The sequence below is a fragment of the Notamacropus eugenii genome, chromosome 1 (assembly GCF_028372415.1).
Source record: "Notamacropus eugenii isolate mMacEug1 chromosome 1, mMacEug1.pri_v2, whole genome shotgun sequence".
Lineage (NCBI taxonomy): Eukaryota > Metazoa > Chordata > Mammalia > Diprotodontia > Macropodidae > Notamacropus > Notamacropus eugenii.
Window position 1 is genome coordinate 491,537,388 of NC_092872.1, and position 27,296 is coordinate 491,564,683.

Genomic DNA, 27,296 nt, shown 5'->3' on the forward strand with positions numbered 1-27,296 from the left:
GATCATATTGTAATGGGCAGATTTCCAGATTACTGCTTAGTGACATGGTCCAAGATGAGGATTGACTCTCTGACTAGTGGCAATGAGTCCCCATGCCAATCATGCCTGAGGTCAAATTCTGAGGTAGAAGAATAGAGCAGGAAGTCTTTCTTTAATCCACCTGCCTTACAGGTCCTCAGACTTATGAACTCCATTTATACTATGTTTGTTGTGAAGTGGTGAATTATATAATCTTCTTCCCCAACTCCTCTATTCCTACTCCATACCTACTTGTAGTGCCTTTCCTCTGAAATCACACTGTACATATCTTGTATGTACATGAGTCAGCCTGTGCAAAGGCATTGAGATAAGATGGAATGAATCATTTATTTATTTATTATCATTCTATTTGTTTTCAGTGTTCTACAACCACTTCCATATAACTTAGATTTTTTCCCCTCCCTCCACCTCCTTCCCTGAGACAGCATGAAATTTTATATAGGTTCTACACATACATTCCTAATAAATACATTTTCACCTTAGTCGTGCTGCATAGAAGAATTAAAATGAATGGGAGAAATCATATAACAAACCAAAACGTAATACAAAAGAAAATGATCTGCTACATTCTGTGATTGAATTCCATAGTTCTTTCTCTGGATGTGGAAGACATTTTGCCTTAAGTGACCACTGGGAATTTTTTAAGCCCTTGCAATGCAATGAAGTACTAAGTCCACTGAAAAAATCCTCACACACTGTGGTTGTTTCTGTGTACAAAGTTCTCCTGGGTCTGCTCCTTTCACTCAGCATCAGTTCACATAAGTCTTTCCAGGTCTCTCTGAAGTCTTCCTGTTCATCATTTCTTATAGCAAAATAGTATTTGATTACATTCATACATCACAATTTATTCAGTCATTTCCCAATTAATGGGTATCCCCTTATTTCCAGTTTTTGGCCACCACAAAGAGAGATGCTATAAATGTTTTTGTACACATGGGACCCTGTCCCATTTTTATGACCTCTTGAGGATACAGTCCTAGAAGTGGTATTGCTGGGTAAAAGCACATTTTTGTAGCCCTTTGGGCGTAGTTCCAAATTGCTCTCCAGAATGGTTGAATCTGCTCACAGCTCCGCAAACAATGAGTTAGTATTCTGACTCTCCCACATCTTCTCCAACATTTATCATCATCCTATTTTTCGTGTTAGAAAATCTGATAGGTGTGATGTGGTATCTCAGAGTTGTTTTGATTTGCATCTCTCAAATCAATAGAATTTTAGAGCATTCTTTCATATGGCTATAGATAGCTTTAATTTCTTCCTCTGAAAACTGCCTATTCATATCCTTTGACCATTTACCAATTGGGGAATGACTTGTATTCTTGTACATTTGGCTCATTTCTCTATGTATTTTAGAAATGAGGCCTTTATCAAAAACACTATCTGCAAAAATTCTTTCCCAGTTTTCTGTTTCCCTCCTAATCTTGGTTCCATTGGCTTTGTTTCTGCAAAAACTTTTCAATGTAATCAAGATTATCCATTTTGCACTTCATAATATTTTCTATCACTTGTTTAGTAAAAAATTCTTCCCTTCTCCATAAATCTGATAAATACACTATTTCTTGTTCCATTAATTTTTTTATAGCATCAATCTTTATACCTAGATCATGTGCCTATTTGGACTATATTCTTGTGTGTGGTGTCAGGCAGTGGTCTATGCCTAGTTTCTGCCACACTGTTATCCAGTTTTCCCAGAAATTCTTGTTGAACAATGAGTTGTTATACCAGAAGCTGGAATTCTTGAATTTATCAAACAGTAGATTGCTATATTCATTGCCTACTGTGTCTTGAGTACCTAGCCCATTCCATTTGTCTACCCTTCTGTTTCTTAGCCCGTACCAAGTGGTTTTGATAATTGCTGCTTTAGAACACAATTTGAGATCTGTTAGAGCTAGACCACCTTCCCTAGCATTTCTTTTCATTAATTTCCTTGATATTCTGGAACTTTTGTTCTTCCAGATGAATTTTGACATTATTTTTCCTAGCTTTACAAAATAATTATGTGAGAGTTTGATTGGTATTGCACTGAATAAGTAAATTAATTTAGGTAGAATTTTCATTTTTTTAATATTGGCTCAGCCCAACCATAAGTAACTGATGTTTTTCCACTTACTTAGATCTGACTTTATTTGTGTGCAAAGTGTTTTGTAATTGTGCTCATATAGTCCCTGGGTTTGTTTTGGCAGATAGACTCCCAAATATTTTATAGTATCTACCCTAGCTTTAAATGGAATTTCTCTTTTTACCTCTTGCTGTTGGGCTTTGTTAGTAATATATAGAAATACAGAAGATTTGTGTGAGTTTATTTGGTAACTTGCAACTTTGCCAAAGTTGTTCATTATTTCAAGTAGTTTTTTAGTTGATTCTTTGGGATTCTCTAAGTATAATATCATATCATCTGCAAAAAGTGATAACTTAGTTTCTTCTTTGCCTATTCTAATTCCTTCAATTTCTTTTTTTTCTCTTCTTTCTACAGTTAGCATTTCTAGTACCATATTGAACAATAATGGTGATAATGGGCATCCTTGTTTCTCCCCTGATCTTATTAGAAATGCATCTAGCTTATCCCATTGCATATACTGCTTGCTGAAGGTTTTAGGTAGATACTGCTTATTATTTTGCCGAAAGTTCTGTTTATTCCTATGTTCTCCAGTGTTTTTGATAGGAATTGGTATTGTATTTTGTCAAAAGCTTTCATCTATTGAGATAATCATGTGATTTCTGTTATTTTTTTTTGTTGATATGATCAATAATGTTAATAGTTTTCTTAATATTGAACCAGCCCTACATTCCTGGTATAAATCCTACCTGATCATTATGTGTTATTCTCATAATAAGTTGCTGTATTCTTTTTGCTAAAATATTATTTAAAATTTTTTCATCTACGTTCATTAGAGAATTTGGCTTATAATTTTCTTTTTGTGTTTTGGCTCTTCCTGGTTTAGGTATCAAAACATTATTTGTATCATAAAAAGAATTTGGGAGAACTCCTTTCCCAATTTTCCCAAATAATCTTTATAGTATTGGAATTAACTCTTCTTTAAATGTTTGATAGAATTCGCTTGTGATTCCATTTGTCCTTTGAAATTTTTTTCCTAGGGAGTTCATTGATGGCTTCTTTAATTTCTTTTTCTGAGATGAGGTTATTTAAGTATTCATCTTCCTCTTATATTAATCTGGGAAATTTATATCTTCTAAAATAAACATCCATCTCATTTAGATTGTCGAATTTATGAGGGTACAGTTAGGCAAATTAATTTCTTATTGTTGTTTTAATTTCCTCCTCGTTGGAGGTTAGTTCACCCTTTTCCTTTTTGATATTGGTAATTTGGTTTTCTTCTTTCTTTTTTTTTAAATCAAATTGATCAAAGGTTTATCAATTTTATTGTTTTTTTCATAAGATCGACTCTTAGTTTTATGTATTAGTTCAATAATTTTCTTAATTTCAGTTTTATTAATTTCTCCTTTCATTTTCAGTATTTCTAATTTGGTATTTACTTGGAGATTTTCAATTTGTTCTTTTTCTAGTTTTTTCAGCTACATGCCTAATTCGTGGTTCTTCTCTTTTTCTCTTTCATTTATGTAAGCATTCAAAGATATAAAACTTCCCCTAAGAAGTGCTTTTGCAGTAGGTAGCTTGTCCCATTATTGTCATTCTCTTGAATGAAGTTATTCATTGTTTCTATAATTTGTTTTTTATCCCATTCATTCCTTTTTTTTTTTTTTGATCCAAGTGACAATAAGAAGCCTCTGGGCTTTTATTGAATTAGATAAATAACTTGTTCAGATCTGTAATTAAGGAATATCATTTTGGCATTGTGGACAATAGAATCAGTCACCTCTTAGATCCCTTCCAATTTAGATTCTCTGATTATATTCATGATTCTTTCTTGTTTCCTTCATCTCTTTGGTTGATAATTTTTTTTTTATTTTTAGATTTCGACAATTATTTCCACAAAATTTTGAGTTCCAATTTTTCTTCCCATCTCTCCCCTCTCTGCTCCCCATAATACCTTGCATTCTGGTTACCCCTCCCTCAATGTACCTTTCCTTCTATCACACCCCACCCTTTCATTATCCTCATCTTCTCTCTTTTCTTGTAGAGCAAGATATATTTCTAAACCCCATTACCTGTTTCTTTTTTTCCCTTGCTATATGCAATAATAATTGTCAACATTCGTTTCTAATACTTTGAATTCCAACTTCTTTCTCTTCTTCCCTTCCTACCCATTCCCACTGAGAAGGCAAGCAATTCAATACAGGCTATATATGTGTCGTTTTCCAAAACACTTCCATAATAATTATGTTGTGTAATACAAACTATATTTCCCTCTGTCTTACCCTGTCCCCTCCTTTTTTTATTCTCTCATTTGACCTTGTCCCTTCCCAAAAGTGATTACTTCTAGTTACTCCCTTCTCCCATTTGCCCTCCCTTTTATCATGCCCCTCACCCCACTTGTCCCCTCTTCCCCTGCTTTCTTGTAGTATAAGATAGATTTCATACTAAATTTAGTGAGCATGTTATTCCCTCCTTTAGCCATATGTGAAGAGAGTAAGCTTCCCTTTTCCTCTCTCATCTTCTCTCTTTCTCCACTGAATAGGATTTTTCCTATCTCTTTTATGAGCTATAGCCTGTCCCATTCCATTTCTCCCTTTCTCCTCCAAGTGTTTTCCTAACTCATCCCTTAATTTTTATTTTGTTATTTTTTTAATGGATATCACCTCTGATTCAACTCAAACTGTACTCTCTGGCTATATGTGTGTGTATGTGTGTGTGTGTGTGTGTGTGTGTGTGTGTGTGTCTGTGTGTGTGTATGTATGTATGTGTGTATAATCCCTCCACCTACTCAAGTACTGAGAAAAGTCTCAAGAGTTACAAATATTATGTTTGCATATAGGAATGTAAACAGTTCAGGTTCAGAAAGTCTTTTATGATTTCTCTTTCGTGTTTACCTTTTCATTCTTCTCTTGATTCTTCTATTTGAAAGTCAAGTTTTCTATTCCGTTCTGGTCTTTTTATCAAGAATGTTTGAAAGTCCTCTACATCATTGAATGACCATTTATTCCCTTGAAATATTATACTCAGATTTGCTGGGTAGGTGATTTTTGGTTTTAATCCCAGTTCCTTTGACTTCTGGAATATGCTATTCCAAGCCTTCTGATCCCTTAATATAGAAGCTGTCAGATCCTGTGTTATCCTGATTGTATTTCCACAGTACTTGAATTGTTTCTTTCTAGCTGCTTGCATTATTTTCTCCTTGACCTGGGTACTCTGAAATTTGGCCACAATATTCCCAGCAGTTTCTCTTTTTGGGTCTCTTTCAGGAGGTGATTGGTGAATTCTTTCAATATTTATTTTGCCCTCTGGTTCTAGAATATCAGGGCAGTTTTCTTTGATAATTTCATGGAAGATAATGTCTAGGCTCTTTTTTTGATCATGGCTTTCAGGTAGTGCCATAATTTTTAAATTGTCTCTCCTGCATCTATTTTTCAGGTCAGTTGTTTTTCCTATGAGATCTTTCACATTATCTTCCATTTTTTCAAACTTTTGGTTTTGTTTTCTAACTGCTTGGCTTATCTCATGCTCATTACCTTCCCTGAACTTGATTCTCTCTTTTAAAGAACTATTTTGTTTAGTGAGCTTTAGAACCTCTTTTTCCATTTGGCTAATTCTGCTTTCTAGAGCCTTCTTCTCCTCATAGACTTTTTGGACCTCTTTTTCCAATTGAGTTAAACTCTTTTTAAAGGTGTTATTTTCTTCAGTATTTTTTTGCTTCCCCTTTAGTAGGCTGCTGACATGTTTTTCAAGCACTTTTATGGCCTGAGCCCATTGGGGGTACTGGAGACTGAGGCCTTGACTTCCTCTGACACTATGCCCTGTTCTTCCTCATCTGAAAGGATGGAAGGATACATCTGTTCACCATGAAAGTCACCTTCTATGGTCTTATTTTTTCCCCTTTTTTGGGTATTTTCCCAACCAGTTACTTGATTTCTGAATCCTTGGTCAAGAGAAGGGTCCTAGTGCTTCTCCTCTCCCCAGTACAAGGCTGAGATTCAAATCAGCTGCTCAATTACCTCAAGGGCTTTGGGTGAGGGTGGAGCCACCACTGAGGGTCAAGGTTCAGATCAGCTGCTCAATTTCCCTAGAGGCTTTAAGCTGAGCTGCCTGGACAATGGACCCAGGCTGCTTCCTTGGCCACTGTAGCTGCTCGCCTCTTGCTGCTGTTGCTGCCTCTTCTGGCACCTGGGGCCAGTGCTGTGGGAACCCTGTTCCCCTCTTGCCCAGCTGGGAAAGCCCTCCTATACTGACCTTTGGAGTTTTCTTTGTTACTTGTAGGTTGAGGGATCTGGGACCTCCCTGCTGGGAATTCTTCCCTGAAGGTCTGTTCATGTCCTGTTCCTCTCAGTGCTGCACAGCCAGGTCTGGGCTCCATTCTGCTCAGCGTCCTGTGAGATAGACCTTTCATGTTGACCTTTCAGGTTACCTTTGGCTGGAAACCTCTTTCACTTTGTTGTTCTGTGGTTTCTGCTGGTCTAGAATTCGTTGAGAGTCATTTTTACAGGTATTTTGTGGGTTGTGGGGGAAGCGCTAGAGTATATGTGTCTTTCTACTCCACCATCTTGGCTCTACCCACTTCAAACCCACTCATTCTTTAGGATTGGATTTTTCAGTTTCCAATTAGTTTTTGGTGTATATTTCCATCGCCTTTGATTACATATGAGTTTTATTGCATTATGGTCTGAGAAGAATACATTGATAATTTCTGCTTTTCTGCATTGGATTGTGTGGTTTTTGTGGACTAGTACATGGTCAATTTTTGTATATGCACCATGTACCTCTCAGAAACAGGTACATTCCTCACTATACCCATTCAATTTTCTCCAGAGATCGATCATATCTACCTTATCCAGAGTTCTATCCCCCTCCTTATCTTCTTTCTTGTTTATTTTGAGGTTAGATTTATCTAGTTCATGAAGCGGGAGGTTGAGGTCCCCCAATGGTGTAGTTTTGCTGTCTATTTCTTCCTGTAACTCCATTAACTTCTCCTCTAAGAATCTGGATGCTATACCACTTGAAGCACATATGTTTAGTAATGAAATTGCTTCATTGTCTATAGTGCCTTTTAGCAGGATATAGTTTCCTTTTTTATCTCTTTTGATTAGATCTATTTCTGCTTTTGCTTTGTCTGAGATTAGGATTGCTATCCCTGCTTTTTTTCCCATCAGCTGAAGCACAAGATATTCTGTTTTCTTTTACCTTTACCCTGTGCGTATCCTCTGTTTCATATGTGTTTCTTATAAACAACATATTGTTGGATTATGGTTTTTAATTCATTCTGCCATCGGTCTCTATTTTATGGGAGAGTTCATTCCATTTACATTTACAATTACTACTATCTGTATTTTTCCCTCCATCCCTTTTCTGCTTGTTTATACTTCTCCCTCCCCCTCCACAATAGAGTTTTAATTTTTGACCACAGCCTCCCTCTGTCTTCCTTCCCCTTCTTTCAACATCCCTCGCTTTTAATCCCTTTTTCCCTTACTACTTCTTCCCTCCCGTCTAGCCTGCCCTCCCTCCTCTTTCCCCCTCCCTCTCCTACTGCCAATACAGCTAACTGTATTTCTATACTTAACTGAGTTTGTTTTACCCTCCTTGAATCCAATCAAACAATGCGCATCTCCCTCCCCTCTTTTCCTCTACTGTAATATGTTTTTGTTCCTCTTCTATGATGGTATTTATTTTTTTCTTCCTCCTTTTCACATCTCCCATTACAATCCCTTCACATCCTTAAATCACATTTGTTATCATCACATCATTTAATTTATGCTCACTCCTTCTATCTATGTATATCTCTTTTACATTTAAGAATAAATATACAATTCTCAAGATTAACAAGTATCATCTTCCCTTATAGGGATGTAAACAGTTTGCCCATATTATGTAACAAGGCTTTTCCCCCCTGTTTACCTTTTTGTGGCTGTCTTGAGACTTGCATTTGAAGATCAAATTCTTTTCATCAGGAAGATCTGGAAATCCATTATTTCATTGAATGTCTATCTCCTTGCCTGAAACATTATATTCAACTTTGCTGGATAATTAATCCTTGGTTGTAGTCCCAGGACCTTTGCCTTTTGGAATAACGTATTCCAATTCCTTTGATCTTTTAATGTAGAAGCTGCAAGGTCCTGTGTGATCCTGACTGCAGCTCCTCAAGATTTGAATTGGTTCTTTCTGGCTGCCTGCAATATTTTCTCCTTCATTTGATAGTTCTGGAATTTGACAACGATATTCCTTGGTGCTTTTATTTTGAGGCCCCTTTCAGGAGGTGAACGTTGGATTCTTTCCATGACTATTTGGTTCTCTGGGTCGAGGACTTCTGGGCAATTTTCCTTGATGATTTCTTGGATGATATTGTCCAGGCTATTTTGTTCATTATGGCTTTCTCATAGACCAATAATCCTTAGATTTTCTCTCCTGGATCTATTTTCCAGGTCAATTATTTTCCCAAATGGACATTTTAAATTTTCTTCTATTTTTCATTCTTTAGATTCTGTTTGACTGATTCTTGATGTCTCATAGATTCATTAGCTTCTACTTGCCCAATTCTATTTTTTTCACATTGTTTTTTCAGTTAACTTTTACATCTCCTTTCCCTCTGTCCAATTATTCCTTTTGAGGAGCTATTTTGTTGGTTTTTGTACTTCCTTTTCCATTTGTCCATTTTTCACAATTAGGTTTTGTGCTTCCTTTTCCATTTGTTTAATTGTCCTGTTAAATTCTTCTGTTATTTCTTTTTTCATGTTTTTAAAGTCATTGATCAGTTTTTCTTCTATTTCTCTAATTTGAGTTTTAAAATCCTTCCTGAGCTCTTCCAAGAATGCTCTTTGTGCTTCAGACCAGTTCATATTCCCTTCTGATGTTTCAGATGGGAGTACAGTCTCAATGCTGACCTTTTTGGTATTTGTGTTTTGGTCCTTGTCCGCATAGAAAGATTCTCTCGTCTTTTCTGCATTGCTTCTTACTCACGATAATAGCCTTTTTTCTGACTTTTAAAGTAGATCTCTAAATCTGTGGCACAGGGAGCTCTGTTCCACAATTCTTATGCATAAAATTTGTGGCTTTGTGTTTTGTGGCCTCTGCTTCTTTCAGCTAGAAGTTAAAATGGTGCAGTTTACCTGGTGCTGAGCTGGCTGGTGTTGGAAAGCAGAAACCAGGTGAGATCTTTTTGGGTTATCCTGCAGTTACCCTGGAGCTAACTTGTTAAGTGGAGGTGAAGCGGTGGTCTAGATGCTGGAGGTCTTTTCTGCTGAGCTAGAGCATAAGCAAGCTCAACTGTCTGCATTCGTGTCTTCTTGATTCCCCTGGGTTGCTGAGGCATGCCTGAGGTCCTGATGTTTGCAGTTGTTGACTTCATTCCCCTCCCAATCCCCTGCCAGGGCTCAGGATCTACTCCCAGTTTGGTGAGGTGGGGCTTTCTGAGACAGCTCTGATCCTACACTAGTCGCCTTCAGCCACAGCAACAGGAACCCTCCTTAGTGATCTTTCTAGCCTCATGGGCTTAGACTCTATTTACCCCTTCTGTTACTCACACTACTCCAGGGTTTTTCCAGGGGAGATATTCTCTGAGCTCATCAAAGTCAACAAGGGGAGGGAGACAGCAATTACTGATTACTCTGCCATATTGGCTACTGGAACTGGAAATGGAGTGAATAGTTTCAAGAAAATCAAGAAAACCAGTTTGACTGCATGTAGGCAGCTCAAAAGAGAATAATATGTTAACAAATCTAGAAGGATAGGTGGGAGGCAGTATGTGAAAGGCCATTCAATTAAAGTACCAAAGAAATAGTTTGTGTTTGATCCTAGAACAAGAAGCAACCACTGAATTTTATTGAGTAGGAGAGTGACATGTTCAAACATTCCTTTTAAGAACATTACTTTGTTAGCTGTAAGTAAGTAAGATGGCATGTAGAGGGAGAATCTGCAGGAAATGAAATCAATTAGAAGACATTTCCAATAGTCCAGGTTGTAGGTGATGATTGCCTGAATTAGGTCACATGACTAGAGGCTAAATATGTTATAAAGACAAGATTGACAAGATTTGGTAACTAAGCAGATATGAGAGTGGGTAGATTGAAGATTTGGGAATGATTAGGAGGTTGTGAACATGGTTAATGGCAATGTTCTCATCAAAAAAGTGCACTATGGAGGCAAGAGTGTTAGGGAGAAAGATAATGAGTTCTGTTTTGGACGTTTTGCATTCAATATGTCTATAGGTCATCCATTTTGAAATGTTCAGTAGACAGTTGTTGATGTAGGGATGGATTTCAGGAAAGATACTAGGCCTGAATATATAAATCTAGAATTTATCAGCTTAGTTAGTAGTTATCCACTAGGGCTGATGAAATCACTGAGTGAGTACAGAGAAAGAAAAGAAGAGGGTCCAAGAGAGACCCCAGGCTAAGCTCTGTCTTTCTCCAACTCAGGCAAGCCTAGAATCTCCCTCTTTTGGACCTTTTGATGGTAATTTAAATGGGGAGATCTTTCCCATTCATTAATACCCTTGTGACCTGCTTAAATTACATGGAAGCCTAAATCACATGTGGTAGGAGGAGCTTGCTGAATGGGTGGAACAGGAAAGTTGGTGCAGAACTGGGAGGAAGCTGGTGAGATCAGTTGGGGCAGAGGAGAAGATGCAGGCAAGCAGGCACAGCTAGTTTTGTGAAAGTTTGCTTGTGGGAAGGTCCAGGAAGGAGGGGAGAGATGGCTTTGTCTCCTGCATTCCCAGACTTTGGAATGGCTTTGTCCCCTGCAGTGCCAATGTGTTTTAACTTCTTGGTTACTATGACGGATTTGACTTTCTTGTGTCTGAATGAATGTTTTTCTTCTGCCTTCTATATGGAGAGTCAGTTATACTTTGCAATGCAGAATTACTCTGGCATATTCATAGGCAACCTTGGGGTTGTAAATATTGCCTGGGTGATACAGATCTCTGACTCTGGCTATATCCCAGCTAGATGTGGAAGCCAACACTATTTCTCAGTGATAAATACATGTGTATCTTAAATGGATTATCTGACTCATCCAGAGGTGGGACCTCTCTTTTCTAGGGTGATCACAAGAGAGGTTTCTAGTGATAGGGACCATAACAGATTTCTGGAGTCCTCCAAATACTTTCTGAAAGAAAGTTATAGTGGGACTAAACCCAGGATTTGGTCAGAATCAACAAAACTTTGACTGTTAAAATGCTTTCTATAATGTTTGGTTGCTATAATTCTAAACCTCTATCTTCAACTCTGTGACCATATTTGGATTTTTCTTGGCAGAGATACTGGAGTGGTCTGTATTTGTTATATTTGTATTTCCTTCTCCATCTTGTTTTACTGATAAAGAGACTGAGTCAGACAGGGTTAAGTGACTTGATCAGGGTCATACAATTAGTTAAGTATTTCAGGCCAGATTTGAACTCAGGAAGATGAGTTTTCCTGACTCCAAGCCTGGCATGCTATCTACTGTGTGAGTGAGTGGCCCACCTTAACCAGATAAGACTCCACCTTAGTAGCTCTCAGATTGCACTCCCGCTCTCTCACCTCTTAGTTTTATTTTTCTTATATCATTCCTTTGTATTCAACTCACCCTGTGCTCTTTGTCTATATGTATATATACACACACATACATAAATATATATGTATGTATGTATGTATGTATATAATCCCTGCCACTTCCCAAATACTGAGAAAAGTTTCAAGAGTTATGAATATTATATTTTCATGTAGGAATGTAGACCATTCAACTTTAGTAAGTCCATTGTGATTTTTCTTTCTTGTTTACCTTTTCATGCTTCTCTTGATTATTGTGTTTGAAAGTCAAATTTTCTATTCAACTCTGGTCTTTTCATGAAGAATACTTGAAAGTCCTCTATTTCATTGAATGACAATTTCCCCCCCTGAAGTATTATACTCAGTTTTTCTGGGTAGGTGGCTCTTGGTTTTAATCCTAGGTCCTTTCCCAGCTGGAATATCATATTCCAAGCCCTTCAATCCCTTAGTGCAGAAGCTGCTAGAATCTTGTGTTGCAAGATCGTGATTGCATTATCTGGATTGCATTTTCGCAATACTAAAATTATTTCTTTCTAGTTGCTTGCAATATTTTCTCCTTGACCAGGGAGCTCTGCGATTTGGCTACAGTATTCCTAGGAGTTTCTCTTTTTGGATCTTTTTCAGGAGATGATTGGTGGATCTTTCAATATTTATTTTGTCCTCTGGCTCAGGAATATTAGAGCAGTTTTCCTTGATAATTTCGTGAAAGATGACGTATAGGCTCTTTCTTTTGACCATAGCTTTCAGGTAGTCCCATAATTTTAAAACTGTCTCTCCCAGATCTGTTTTCTAGGTCAGTTGTTTTTCCTTTCAAATATTTCACATGATCTTCTATTTTTTCATTCTTTTGGTTTTGCTTTGTAATTTCTTGGTTTCTCATAAAGTCCTTAGCTTCCATCTGCTCCACTCTAATTTTTAAAGAACTATTTTCTTCAGTGAGCTTTTGAACCTCCTGTTCCATTGGGCTATTTCTCTTTTTTAAAGCATTCTTTTCTTCCTTGGCTTTTTGGACCTCTTTTGCCTATTGTTAGCTTATTTCTAAAGATGTTATTTCCTTCAATATTTTTTGAGTCCACTTTAGCAAACTGTTAACCAGCTTTTCATGATTTTGTTGCATTGCTCTCATTTCTCTTCCCAATTTTTCCTCCTCTTCTCTTACTTGATTTTCAAAATCCTTTTTGAGCTGTTCCATGGTGTGAGACCATTGAATATTTATTTGGGAGGTTTTGGATGCAGAAACCTTGACTTTTATGTCTTCCTCTGATGTTAAGCATTGTTCTTCCTCATTCAAAACAATGAAAGAAAATACCTGTTCCCCAAGAAATTCACATTCTATAGTCTTATTACCCCCTCCATTTTTGGGCATTTTCCTAGCTAGTTACTTTACTTTTCAGTCCTTTGTCAAGAAGCGAGTGTACTCTGGAGACTTGTAAGTTCACAATTCCTCCAAGGTGACACAATCATGGGAGATGCATTTTCTACTTTCCTGGCCTGTGCTCTGGTCTGGGAACTACCAAAGCCTTTCTGCCCAGAACCTACAAGGAAAATTTTCTTTCCAGAGCCTCCAGCAGCTCCACCATGCCAGCCAGGTGTCCTCTTCACCCCAGTACTGCCACTCAGGGCTGAGATCCAGATCAGTAGCTCAATTTCTCCAGGGGCTTTAGGCTGAGGGCTTCAAAAATGGACGCTTCTGATGCCACCACTGCCTGGGGTCAGAGTTAGAAGCTCCCTTCTCTGCCAGGTGAAAAAGCTTTCTCACTGGCCATTGAAGCTGTCTTTGGCATTTGTGGGCTGAGGAATCTGAGAACTGCAGTTGCTACTGGGACTACTGCCCCAAGATCTGTTCCAGTCCTGTTCCTAAAGGTACTGTGCAGCCAAGGCTGTTGTGGGTTCCATGGGATATGGTCTACTCTGCACCCTGTGCAATACACCTTTCTTTTCAGCCTTCCAGCATATCTTGAACTGGAAATCTCTTTCACTCTGTTGTTTTGTGGCTTCTGGTGCTCTACTATTAGTTTAGAGTCATTTTTTTACAGGTATTTTATGGGCTTTGGAGGAAGAGCTAGAGCACATGTGTCTTTCTACTCTGCCATCTTCCCTGTGACTCAACATACATTTGTTAAATGTTTGACTACCAAATTCTCTCCCTTCACCCTTTTCTAGTGCTTTTATGAGAAGGCATGTAGTTTGAAATAGGCTATATGTATGCATTCATGCAAAACATAATTGCAAACTGCTCAGGTTGTGACAGAAAACCAATCCCCCCAAAAGAAAAAAATTTTAAATTAGGTTTATTCTTTTTTTTTTTTTTAGCAATATAAACATTTATTTGATTGAAGGAAAACTTTAAAAAAATAGACTTTGAAATGAAAATTTATGTTTAAAAAGAAATGGACAGAAGACAGAAACAAGGCTAGGTAATATTACCTAAATAAAAGGTCATAGCATAGTTGTATAAAACTACTTTTAAGAATGCTAGAATTTAGACTGAGCTCAGGCTTATGAAGAAAGTTAAGCTAATTCACCTGTCTATGTAGTCCGGGAGATAGAATTCTGGTCCTAGAGTGAGGAATACCTGATTTCACATAAAGCCTGAGACTTTGTTAGCTCTGTCATCCTGAGCAGGTCACAGAACCTCTATGTGCCTCAGCTTCCTTTTCCATAAAATGAGGTTAATTATATTGTGAGAGTCCAATGGCATTTTTATAAAATTACTTTGCATGGTGTCTGGCACATTCTAGATACTTAGTAAATACGTATTCCCTTCACTCCCTTTCTCCAAGCAGAAAAAACATTGTTTGAAAAGTTATATGGGTAAAAAAAAAATAAGAACAAAGAAGAGATAATGTTTTTGCTTAGGAAAGATGGACTGATCATAAATGGGAATACAGGCAAAGCAAAAGCATATAATTCTTCTTCTCTTTCTTCAAAGTAGTTTTCAAACTGACTTTTAAAATGGAAATTTTAATATAAAACAACAAACAAGAGGAAAGATAATAAGCATGTATGTACTTCCTATTTGTTTTAACATCCCTGCAAGGCATGTGTTATCATTTTCCCTCTTTGGTAGGTATGGAAACTGAGGGAGATAAATGGTAAGTGAATGGTCCAAGGCCAAGCAGCTAGTAAATCTCTGAGGCTGGATTTGAACTCGAGTCTTCCTGCCTCCAGATTCACTCAGTCTATCTACTATGCCACCAATTGCCCCTAGGGAATTGACACTGAAGATAAAGGGTTACTTCACGAAGAAGGCACTTAGTTATCCATGATGCACCCAAGTCATTCATCCGAAATTGAATACATCCTCAGGTTCTAAGAGAACAGACAGATGTGATTGCTGTGCCACTGAGAGTGGTATTTAAAGCACTTTGGAAAATGGCAGCAATGTCACATGACTGGAGAAGGGCATATGTCCTAATTGTCTAAAAAGGGGAAAGAATAGAGTGTTAAATTATAGACCAGTGAGCTTGACTTTTCTTCCCGGGAAAATTGAAGGACATATCATTAAAAAGATAATTAGTGGCTATCTAGAAAGGAAAGCAGCAATTTCCCAAGGCCTGCCTAGGTTTCTAAAGATCACGTCATGCCAGCCTAAGCTCATTTCCTTTTTTCATAGGATTCCCAAACTAATAGATGAAGGGAATGCTGTGTGTATATAATTCAATTGGAATTTAGGAAATCTTTTGATAAAGTGTTGCACATTGAGGAGTTAGGAACCCTGAGATCCAAGGATACGGGGAAGTGCAGGGGGAAAGGCCTGCCTTGAAAGAATTGATCACTCAAGCTTTCTTTCAGTGCAAGTAGTGAATTTATTGTGAAGCCTATATAAGCAGGCCAGATTTTAAGAATCTATGCAATTTGATGGGATAAGATTGATATTTTATAGAGAAAGACTATGGGAAGATCTGAATGGGATTATGGAGTGGCAAGTAGCCTGGGGTGGCCAGGTGCAGACAACGGGAGCAGTTAAGTGACCTAAAAATCACAGTGAGGGGGAGTTAAAAGAATTATTGACTGGGATGGGCTGGATGCCTCAGGTGAATGCCAGGGATATGGGTTCAGTGGCTGGGTTCCTGAAATTTATGAGAAAGTTCAGGGTTTCTTAGGGATCCATCTTTGATGCCCCATCTTTTCCCTTTAAAAATTGGCACCCCAAATGTTGACATCTATCCTCCTTCTGTGTGCCAAAGACAGTCAACACAATCTGACTCATTCATGTTTCAAGTTCTGGCTGTAATGTCCTCTACTTAGTAATTTCATGACAGTCAAAGATGGTGCAATGTAGATCTTGCTACATAGGAAGAGGTTTTCTATGTCTGAAGGAAAAGTCCCTATGAAGTCTTGATGAGTTTTCTCCTAGAAGTTTTGATAGAAGTCAGGGAAGTATCAAAGCTTTCATAGTCCTCTATCCAAGAAGCATGACGCTGGTCAGGCTCAAGATGACAGCAGAAATAAGAAGCTTCAAACTATGAAGAGGACAATTTCTGACAAATTATCTGAAATTGGTGGTGAGAATGGAGTGGGCTTAAAAACAAACAAAAATGTCAAGAAAGAAGACTGGGCATAAGACAGCTTCCAAGAAGATCAATCACACATTAGCAGCCTAAAGACAAAAATAAAAATGTATAAGAATTGCTTCATCTTATTTCTAGTTTTCTTATTGTATTGTTCTAGGTATTTTTGTTCTGGGCAACTTAATAAATGCCTTTGTTTTGTGATGATTATGTCTACTGGCTAACTATTAAGGATAAGGTCACCATTGAGAGAATAGTTCCAATGAAAATCTTTTAGCATCTTTGAGAGTAATTACCTCCTTGAGCATAAAATCTGAAGTTCTGTAAGTACCAAGTTGTTGTCCAGCAGCAGGAGGGAGAAAGTGGGTAGTCTAGAAATTTTACTAAGTTGTAAGGGAAGACTCATAAGACAAATGGGTGTTGTGTAAGCATTAATAACTATCATATAAAAACAAAAGGTATTAATAGCATGTACAGATAAAATTCTTTCAGTTGAGGTGCCTTGGTGAATTCGCATATACTTGAAAATACCTTATCCTTCTACTGCTGTGCAATCTTTGCCCTCTTCCTCAAGATTCCCAAATATATTTGAAACAGTGAAACATAGTGGATTAATCATTTATTAGACATTTTCAAGGAAGAGTCCAGAGCAGGCAGCACAGGGAGGGGAATTTCATCCTTGCCTCTGGACGAGAGAAGGGAAAGCCAGTAGAAATTTTCACCATTCATATCAACATTTTTTTGGAGGAAGTAAAGCAGGTTCACAGAAACACAGGGATGTTTTATCCTAGGAATGCCTATGAGACAGTGAAAGAATCCTGGTTATATAATATCATCAAGTGTTATAGGAATTGGAAATAGAAAATAGAGCATGGAACAAAGATGAAAAATTCTCATCCTAGAGGTAATTTTGATCCATAAGAAGGTAGCTAGGGAAGGATAGACTTCGGGAGATTGAATGATATTGTCTGAGGCGAGTGGTGAACCCACTAGGAATGGAATTTGATAAAGATGAAAAAACAGCCAGTAAAATCCTTATTTCTATAATCCTCAGGCTAGGAAACAAACACAAACAACTTTAAGTCATTGAGAAGCACAAAAATCCTTCTTGAATTAGATGGATACATTTAATAGATTAGATTGAATTATAAATCCAGATCTTCATTCCAATCACCATCCCACAATCCCACCTGCATGCTCACCTGATTCTTAACACTGAAACTCCTCTACGTCTTAGTCCCAGTTCCTTTGTTTAATCCCTTTTCATAGCTTCCCTCTAAGTAATATCCCTCTGACTAATGCACATCCTCATATTAATCTCATATACATCAACTTTTGGAAGAAAGAAAAAGAGGGAAGGGACAGAACTAAAATAGCCCTTAGAAAAAAGAGAATGTGAATCACCCTCACTACCCCACCTTAAACACTTGATTTACTTGAAAATGTCTGGATGACCAAAGAGAGGTCCAGCACTGCTGAAAACTCAAAGCACCCAAAATCCAGTAGCGTCTATATCTATCCCACTTTATGCAACTAGAAACCAGAGTACGGTTTTATTTTCTAAAGAAATATGACTTTCAGGCAATAATCTCATTGTCAAAGATAACAAACCTGCATGACAGGATGAAGTTCCTTATCTAAGTTTCTCACATCGATCTGTGGAGACAAAGCAGGTTACCAATGATTTTCAGACATGAATTCTTCTCAAACCTTTTTGTCACTATTTCAGAGAAAATGTACATAAGATTGTCGGGATGAGGACAAAGACAGTCAAACTGGGCATGTTTCCATTCTATGGAATTCTCTCCTCCAAATCTCACTGGGAAAACAGGGAATTAGTGACAGTGTTGAGGAGAACTTACCATCATTGGACAGGTCTCTAATTTGATCCTTTTTAATTCCAAATCTTTCACATATTTCCTCAAATTCCTTCTTTATTTCATTTGACAGATCTGGAGTCCGGCCTGTAGTTAGGGTGAAAGTGAGGATGCAATCATCCTAAGTGTTTCACTGATCACTTTCAACAATACATAGAAAAGGAGGTAGCTAGACGAACGTCTGGTGCAAGGTACAGGGGAATGGGTCTTTGATATGGGTGACTGAGGAAATAACTTTGAGAGCTGGATCTATCATATACCCTAGAATTTGTTGCACTTGTTAATAAAGGAGGAAAGAGGACTACCTGTTGATTATCAGTAAGTCAAGTAACAAGCCATTTATTAATCAGTTACTAGATGCCAAGTACTACGTACGGCATTAGTGATGGAAAAGCAATGGAGAGCTAACCCTTTCCTTCAAGGAGTTTACAATCTACTATAAAGAAACACTATCACAAATAAGTAAATGTAACTGTGACCCCTGGAGTTATAAGGTTTAAACATCTGTTATGTAAGAAATATGAAAGATTAACACAAATTAAATTTTCATGAAGAGAAGAGAAGTAGAGAATCTAGGGGATGGAGATGAGAAAATAGGAGAATCTAGCATGGGCTACCAACAGTCATCTCAGAGACTGAGAGAGATTGGGAGTTATGAGGAGCAAATCTGGGATGTCAGGGCCATGTGATACAACAATGAAGAGAAACATAGGTAGGATTGCTTTGCTGAAACTGTTAGAATTCCTGAGATTTGAATTCCTGGTTACTCATATCCTTTCTCCACATTCCCTCTATGTCTTCCAAAGAGACACACAGGGTATCAACTCCTTACCTACTGATGTTCTGCGTAATGGGAATGTAAATTCTAACTTATGGAATTTTTGTTTTTCTTTTTTCTCTTAAATACTAGCCTTAACCCATACCACTCAGACTCTCATAGACTGGTCAACAATAGATCCCAGACCAAGCTGAACTATCTTACTACCTCTTCTCTGATTGGCTCAGAAGCAATGCTTTGGCCAGAAACCCTGAGGGTCTTGTTCTCCCAGATATTTTTTAAAAGGCCTTCTTTGCCTCATTTCTTATTAAGCCTTAATCACTGAATGGATGCTGCCTCAGTCAAACTGAGACCTGTTAAAGACCTTTGTTTGAAAAGGTCAAGGTCATCTCCAGGTTTCCTGATCCATATATGGCCACAGAATACAGAAGGATTGGAGGAGAATATGAAGCTGGTGAGTTTCTACAGTCTCCTGTCGCTTAATTCTAATTCATTTGCACGTCCTGTCAACATCTCCCTTCTATCATCGTTCTCTTCCAGAATGAAGGACAAACAGCTGCCACAGCAGCAATCCAACCAGCATTGTATCCTTCCCAAAGTTTATTTCTATCTCTTAGGAGATTTTACCTTTCTGCTTTTATGACTTTAAAATCTCATTTTAGGATAAACATGATTAGCCATTCTATTGCCAAATTGTATTCATCATTCAGTGAATACAGCCTAAAATGACAAATATAGAGTATCCTGGAGAAAAGAGAAATATATTTAATGGTTCAACATTAGGCCAGTGATCTCTCTCCTAACATTTTGTTTACTAGCTAGAGGCTTGGGGTGAACAACAGAGAATGATTAATATATATTTACAATTTTTCAGAGCATAGAGAAAGAAAGATTTATATCGGGACCTCTCTCTGACTCTGTGTGTGTCTTTCTGTCTCTCACTTCCTTTATGTTTCTGACTGTGTATGTGTCTCTTTCTCTGACTCTCAGTCTCTCTTTGCCACCCCTACCTCGCCCCCATCTTTTCTTTCTGCCAAATATTATTCTAGGTATTGATATGGAGAGAAAATGGAGGAGAAAATGGACCTGGCTCTCATGAATCTTGAATTCTACTGTAGGCTCAGAAATGCTTTCAGAGGTTACTGAAAGAAACTTAACAGGGACAGTGTGCTGTACTGGGAAGCTTTTATTTTCTCCCTGATCTCAGGCATTGTAAATTGTGGTCAAACACAGTTTGGGCCACCAACAATGCTACAATGCTACAATTTATTTTTCTTTGTAACTCCTTTAATGGAAAAGAGAATGGAAAGAGTAGTACTGCAGGATCATAGGATACATACCATAGAGTTTTGCCCAAGTGGTCACTTCTCCATCTTTGGTGTTATACAAGATAAATATCACATGATCTGAGCTGATACTTTGAATGGAGAAATCATTAAGTCCATCATCTGGGAAATCATCAAGAGGTTAAGTCAGAATTTTGAAACTACAGAAACAGAGGCAAAGACTTGATACTGATAAGTAGTTAAACTTCATGCAAAGGCCATTCCAAAGATATTTCTGGAAACCTCAATTCTATCATAAGCTCTAGCATTCCAACCAAACTGCAATTTTGCTGATAGACCTATACATTTTTAATATACTTCTTTTCTGCCTCTAGAGTTACAAAATGTTAGAAATGGAAAGAACTTTGGAAACCATTTAATCCAACCACCTCACTCTACAGATGAGGAAACTGAGGCCAAGGCTACACAGAAAATTTGTTTCCATTTCAATCACATACAGCTGATCAGACCTCTAGAGCTCTGCAAGGAGGAAGTGAGAAGATCAAAGGGTATGATCTGGGCTTTGCACAATGCAATCATGACGGTATTAAGACAGTGTAGTGAAGGGACATCTGAGCAAAGACATATTTTTCTACAGTTTCTGACCATTATCCACTTCCTTGTTAATTCCTGCATCCATTAATTCATTTCAGAATAATGAGATATACTGAGATGCTCATTAATACTTACATGACACATGCATTTGACCATCTTCTCCTATGAAAGTAGTCAAAGAAAATGGAGTGCATTCACCATTTATCCTGGAAATATAGATTAGGATTATAAGAACACCTCATTTTGGTAAGGGAAAATTTACAAAGACATTCCCTGATGAGTCAATTTTAGTTTTATGTACAAAAGTGTATACTTTTTAATTTCTTAGAATAACATTATAAATAAAGCTGAATCTAAGGTGACTTCTAACTTCTTAGAAAGGATCAAATTAAGTTCACCATTTATAAAGTGTTTATTATATGCCAACTACGGTGATGAGCAATTTACATTTTTATCCCATTTTATCACCCCAACAACCATGAGAAGGAGGTGCTGTTATTATGCCCATTTTATAGATAAAGAAACTGAGGTATGCAGAGGTGCAATGATTTGATTTAGAATTACATGAGTAGTAAGTGTTTGAGGCCAAATTAGCACTAAGGTCTTCCTGACTCCTTGCCCAATGCTCTCCGCCCTGAGGCACCAAGATGACCCAAGTGTAAATAACAAAAACTGTCAGAAAAAATTACAGACTGCTAACAGCTAAAGAAAAGAATGCTCCAAACCACTAAAAATATGAGAAATGCAAATTTAAAAGAATTTACCTCATACCCAGCAAATTGACACAGATGACAAAAAATAAAGGAATAGTATCAGAATTGCTGGACAAAGATAGAACAAATGCATTACTATTGTAACTGCAAACTGGTTCAATTAGTTGGAAACTATTTGAAATTATGTTAAGAAAAGGAAGAAAATGTCCATATCCTTTGCCCCAGAGATCCCACCACTAGCCATATATCTCAAGGAGACCTGATTAGTTGGTTGCTGTCTTTCATTCTTGACAAAGACCAAAATGATATCACTATGCTAAAGTCAAGCTTCAGTGTGTCCCAGTGTGATTGATCAGACCACTACACAATAATAATGTTATGCCACAGGTTGGGCATGTGAGCATTTAGGGTAGATTCTCTGAATTTTCACCTCTTGCATTTCTTTTTCAATTTTGCTTTCTCATTTCAATTCTTTCTCATCGCAATTCAATTCAAGCTATTTCAATTCTGCTTTGCTCATAGAGCACAGCACCTTCTCTGATGTGGGCAGGCCACGCTTATCATTTCTGTGTCAGTGTTTCCATGTCACCCAATCATTCGCCAAACCATATACCTCAGGAAGACCAATGAGTAAAAGAAATGTCCTTTATTAAGGAGAATATTGATACTACATTTTGGAGTAGGAATGAATTATAAGCAAAATTGATGCCCATCAGTTGGTAAATACCTAAATAAGGTACTGCAAATGTGTGAGTTAAGTAAGGATCCTTCTTCCCTCTTTCTCACTGTGCTTTCTGTCTTCTTAGCCGAGGGGCCTCAAGCGTCCCATCTCTACCACAAAATGGAATCTGGTGACTAAGGGAGGTTTGAAACAGAAAGAATCTGGTAGTTCTCCCAGGGGTTCATTTAAAAGATTCAAACTCCACATAAAAACACTTTTAATCCAGACTGCCCTTCACCACTGCACACAAGCTTCAAATATGTGTGTAGCCTATTAATTTCTGTTTCCTTGAACAGTTGTCTTTAATGTTTATAAAATCAGCCAACTCCTGAGAACTTCATCACTGATTGAGTGCTAGCTCAGCCTGTGTAGGTTAAAGATGCCAGAACTCTTAGTCTGGTTTTTGTCTCCACTTTCATAACCTCCAACTAACACAGGTATGACCTACCTTTTGAAAAAGTCACCAAGAAGAAGACCATCATGTTCCCTTATATTTTTGACAAACATCTGCAAGCTACCTCCTTCCTCAATCTTAGAAGTCACATTTGAGGCCAAGGCAACGGTGAACCAATTTCCAGTAACCTGTGGGAAAGAGTTTTGATGAAATTGAAAAAAGATACCTCTGGTCATACAGGTCCATAGTCATTTAAAGGTGGGAAAGACCATAGTCCAAATTCTTCATTTTCCAAGTAAGGAAACTGAGGCCTCAAAGGCAAAATATATCTTTACCCCAATCCTACCTGGTTCACACATTTTCTTCATAGTATAGCAAGAAGATCATTAGACTAGGAGTTAGGAAATCTGAGTTCTGGTCTGACTGATAGTAACTCACTCTGTGATTTTTGGCAAGTTATTAACCTTTCAGTGTCCTGGTTTGCTCATTTGTCTAATGGGTCTAATTATATTAGCACCATGTGATTCATGGTTTCATTCTAGTGATAACATTATTTTCCTTCCCTCTTACTATGTATCTTGGATTTAGAGATGAATTGGTAATTTCTTCAATTATTTGGAGATTAGGAAGAGACATTGCCCCAGGAACACACAAGATCTCTACTGGATTCCTCACAATTACTGATTACTTAGGAAAGATTTGTGTTCATTTTTTGACTCTAATCACTCATTGTCCTGAACGATTCTCTTTCCCTCTACCATACCTTAATATGAGATAATACCTCATCCCAGAATTCATGTGGTATCTAACGCTGGAACATATGCAAGACAAAAATCCTCAAGCTATCATTTGAATCCTCATGGCAAAATTGTTTTAAATGGCAGAACACAGAAAAGGAGACTTGGTAAGAATTATCATCTCATTTACTATTGCAATGGGAAACAGAGAGCACAGATTTCAACTGTAATTTTTTCTTGAAACAATGGCATCTCAGGATTTCAGCACCTTAAAGTGAGAAAACTCTTACAGATATTTCAATGTAACCCTCCATTTGTCAGAAGTATAATTGCTCTATGTTCTTATGCTGTGATGAATAATAGGGCATGGGAACATACTCATGTATAGTTCCATATTGTCTGCTGACTTTAATCCCTGGGAGACAACACAACTATTGGGATGGTCTGTTCTGAGTGAGAAGACACAAATGCACATCTTTTTCTTTGAGCTACAAGTCCTGTTTCTGCTTTGTTCTGCCCAAAGAGATTCTGTTTTCTTTACCTATTACCCTCACACCTGTGCCAGACAACTCTATCAGCCTGTTCCCATTCTTGTTAACTTACCATTTTGGGGTTGTCCAGATTGTTATCAAGGGCCTGGAGGCCACAGACCAGGACCAGCCCAATGGTCAGCAGTAGAATCCTCATCTTCTGAAAGATTTGTCTTTGATGCTTCAACAGCACCTGAATGGGTGAGGCTTCTGATGAATTCTCTGGCTGTCTGGTCAGCTGCCTTTTTATCTCATTCTGTGGCAGCTTCTTAATGATGTGGCACTAACAGAACAGTAATCCTTCAAAGTATACTTTATTCAAAGTCACTAACCAGTGAGTAAATGCTATCCAAATATCCTAAGGACAGATTAGTAAGGTACTTATTGACAACAAAATTTTGACAAATTTGAATGCAAATATCCAAGGTCAACAGCCAGTGTTAGGTTTGGCCATCTTCTTTGGATCTATCCTAACACTCGAAAATAGAACACCTATGTTTTTTTGTCCTTGTGTCAGTCAGACAATTAACTTCTCAGAAGGGATTACCCTGAAGTCACCATTTTAAAAAGTGTTGAAACTTTCCTATGACATGCCTAAAGTACATGCAATCTTATCTTAAGAAATGTAGAAAGATGCCCAAATAATGAACCATTTCTCATCACTATTTGGGAACTTCTAGTTGTAGAAATTCAATAACTACTTGTCAAGTATCTACTGTTTGCAGAGCACAATTCTGGCCAAAATAAAATGTTTAGACTTAATCTCCATTGTAGTGCTCACAGGGCACTATACAATAAAAACATTCTACAAACATTCTTTTTTTCTCTTTCTCTTTGAATTTAGGGATATTGAGTTCTTCCAGAGATGAAAATCATTCTATGAATATAGCTCATCAACATCTTGAGAATTTATTATCATGAGTTATCTGAGGGTGTTGAGAGGTTAAAAAAGTTGTACAAGGTCATTGTGCTAGTATATATCAGAGGTGTTGATCTAGTACCTAATTTCAATTTGCCCCAAAATAAAATCTTATTCAATTTAACATACATTTATGAGCATTCTATTATGTTCCAGTCAGTGTAGTGCCTTGATAGTAGCAATACAGAGACATCAAGAAGAGAATTCCTTGCTTCGAAAGAACATTCATTTGACTAGGCGAAGTTTGCAACTTGTGTATTAGAAAGTAAATAAATCCTATATTTACATATTCACATGAAGTAATTTGTAGAGAGTGAGAAAGTGCCTCTAGTTATTAGTAGAGAGATCATGCCTCAGGAAGGGTGATTTTTGTTTAGAAGGAACCACAAGGTGAAGTTGAGGAAGGAGAGAAATCCCTTTCTCATAGGCATAGTGTCAGAACAACTGTGTGTCCCACATTGTGAGTACCTGGCAGTCAAGTTTGACTAGAATGGAGAGTGTTGTGAAGAGGAATATTATGATTAAAAAATCCCTCCAACCTGTGGTGAAAACGAAAGGGCAGCAACAGAGGAGAATGTGTGTGCTGTCCTATAATATTGCTTCGGAATCATCATGGAGACACTTTCCCAAAATCCAGCAGTGACTGACATCGTGGCACCAGGGTATCAGGGAACTGCTCACTGCCCAGAGACGAAAGCCTAGAAGGTTCTCCAGAGGCTGGGAGCCCACCATCGAGACAGGAAGAACCCTCCTACTGTGTAATGAGTTGGCTGGTCTTGCTGCTTTTAATGTCCATCTAGAGTTGGAGATCTACTTAAGATAAGTAAAGCCCTGCAGATGCTGAGGGAATATTGGAAGGTCAACAGAATCCTGTTGTGATTGTGATGAGCTGGAATGATGTTATTGCTACCTACAATCTGAAAGGGGAAATTCCTCAGGGGCTTGAAGCATTCCCCTCTACCTCCCTTTCTGGTTTTAGAGGGGGACAGACCCGAGAGCACCAAGAGAGCTGAGGAACGTCAAAGTTCTCTGACTTACTGGAAAAGTTGTCCTAGAAGTGGTTTAGATTGGTTCAGTACCCATCCAATGTATTGGATCTAGAAAGCTGCAGATCCCAGTGTTAGGTGCTCTATGAAAGTCTAAAAATGACTATTTACTAGAAGAATTTAACATTAGTTACAGAGTTATAGAGTAGGAGAGAAATAACAGTAGTACAAGAGAGCCGTAATTTCACCCTGGAACAGAAAAACAGAGAGAGGCAGACAAATCGTGGTCTATACTATTTCTGTAAAAGATTATATCATTAAGAAATACAATAAAGAGCCAGGAGATGCCATGGATTCATGGTTTTGCTTATTCATGTTTTTAAGCACTGGGTTTCTAGAAGTATATGCTGACTCTTCTCCATGGCCATTAAGACTAGGTTTATGGGTAGATAGTTATATTTGAAAATTTTCCTCATTTTTTTCTTGTGTTGAGTGAAAGTATAATATGGTTACTATTGCTTTTGCCTTCTGGATTAGCAAATGCTCATGTTTAGTAATTAAAGTTGCTGATTTGTTAAAATGGGGAATACACAGGTGGGGGTGAGGAGCTGCAGTGGGAAATTGTGGGAGTGTGTCCCATCCCCACTCTTCCAGTCAGAGTTGAGTGCTAACAGCCTAGCCACTTCTCTTGCAATACCATCAGCCCCTATCAGAGTGGATACAGTTGGGTGGGCAAGCCAGCCTCAGCCCAGTAATAGAGTTTAAAAGGAGTGGAGGAGAGGGGAGTCAATGCCACACCCAGGCTATAGAAATTAACCTCTGAGTATCAAAATATCCTCTTTCTGAAAAAAGAAATTTAAAGGTTTTTGAATCTATCAATTCACAGTATATATGAGTGTCCTGCCTTTTTTTTTTTTAAATAGATGTAGCTTACACTTGTAAGATTTAATCTGAAAAAGAGGTAGTTGAGGCCATGGTTCCTATTCTGGAGAGGATATATTATCTCTTCTGAGAACTCCAGCTAAAGGGAGAAGCTAGAAGCGGCAAGAAGGTCCAAAGTCTGGTAGATAGCATCACCAGCAGAATACTGCCCAGAGGCTGTAATGCCAGAGTATTGGGAGGAATGCTCCACAAAGACTATGTTCTAAACATACATAGCTGGTAGACAATGAACCCCATGTCAGACCAGAAATAAGTAAAGCCATTGAAAGCAGCATATTGACATCACCAAAGGACATAAAAACCATACCATGCCAGAGCTTTATGGAGCGTGTTGTTAGTGCAGTGGATAGAGAACTGTACCTGAAGCCAGGGAAACCATAGTTGAAATCCAGCCTCAGATACTTCCTAGGTGTGGCCCTGGTCAAATCACTTAACCTCAATTTGCCACACAGATCCTTGAGGGGAAAAAAAGGATCCTCTGGAGGAGGAGGAAATAACAAATCACAGAACTATCTTTACCAAAATTACCCCATGGACCACCTGTCTGCTGTATACATACGTACATAAACACATACACACATGTACATATATGTATTTATAGGTTTAAGGTTTACAAAGCACTGTATATGTTATTGGTTCTTCCTATGACCCTAGGAATAAGTACTAGCGTT

At 37.8% G+C, this 27,296-nt stretch overlaps 1 protein-coding gene across 1 annotated transcript; it reads right to left on the minus strand.

Annotated features, from left to right (window-relative positions):
• Nucleotides 1–17,781: 17,781 nt before the first annotated feature.
• On the minus strand, nucleotides 17,782–23,935 carry LOC140526955 (major urinary protein-like). The gene is made up of 6 exons (XM_072643574.1): nucleotides 23,852–23,935; nucleotides 22,566–22,699; nucleotides 20,819–20,889; nucleotides 20,144–20,251; nucleotides 18,011–18,112; nucleotides 17,782–17,804 (listed from the first exon to the last, which is right to left on the minus strand). Exons 1-6 carry the CDS (start codon nucleotides 23,933–23,935, stop codon nucleotides 17,782–17,784), a joined length of 522 nt encoding a protein of 173 aa, XP_072499675.1.
• Between the last annotated feature and the right edge of the window lie 3,361 nt (nucleotides 23,936–27,296).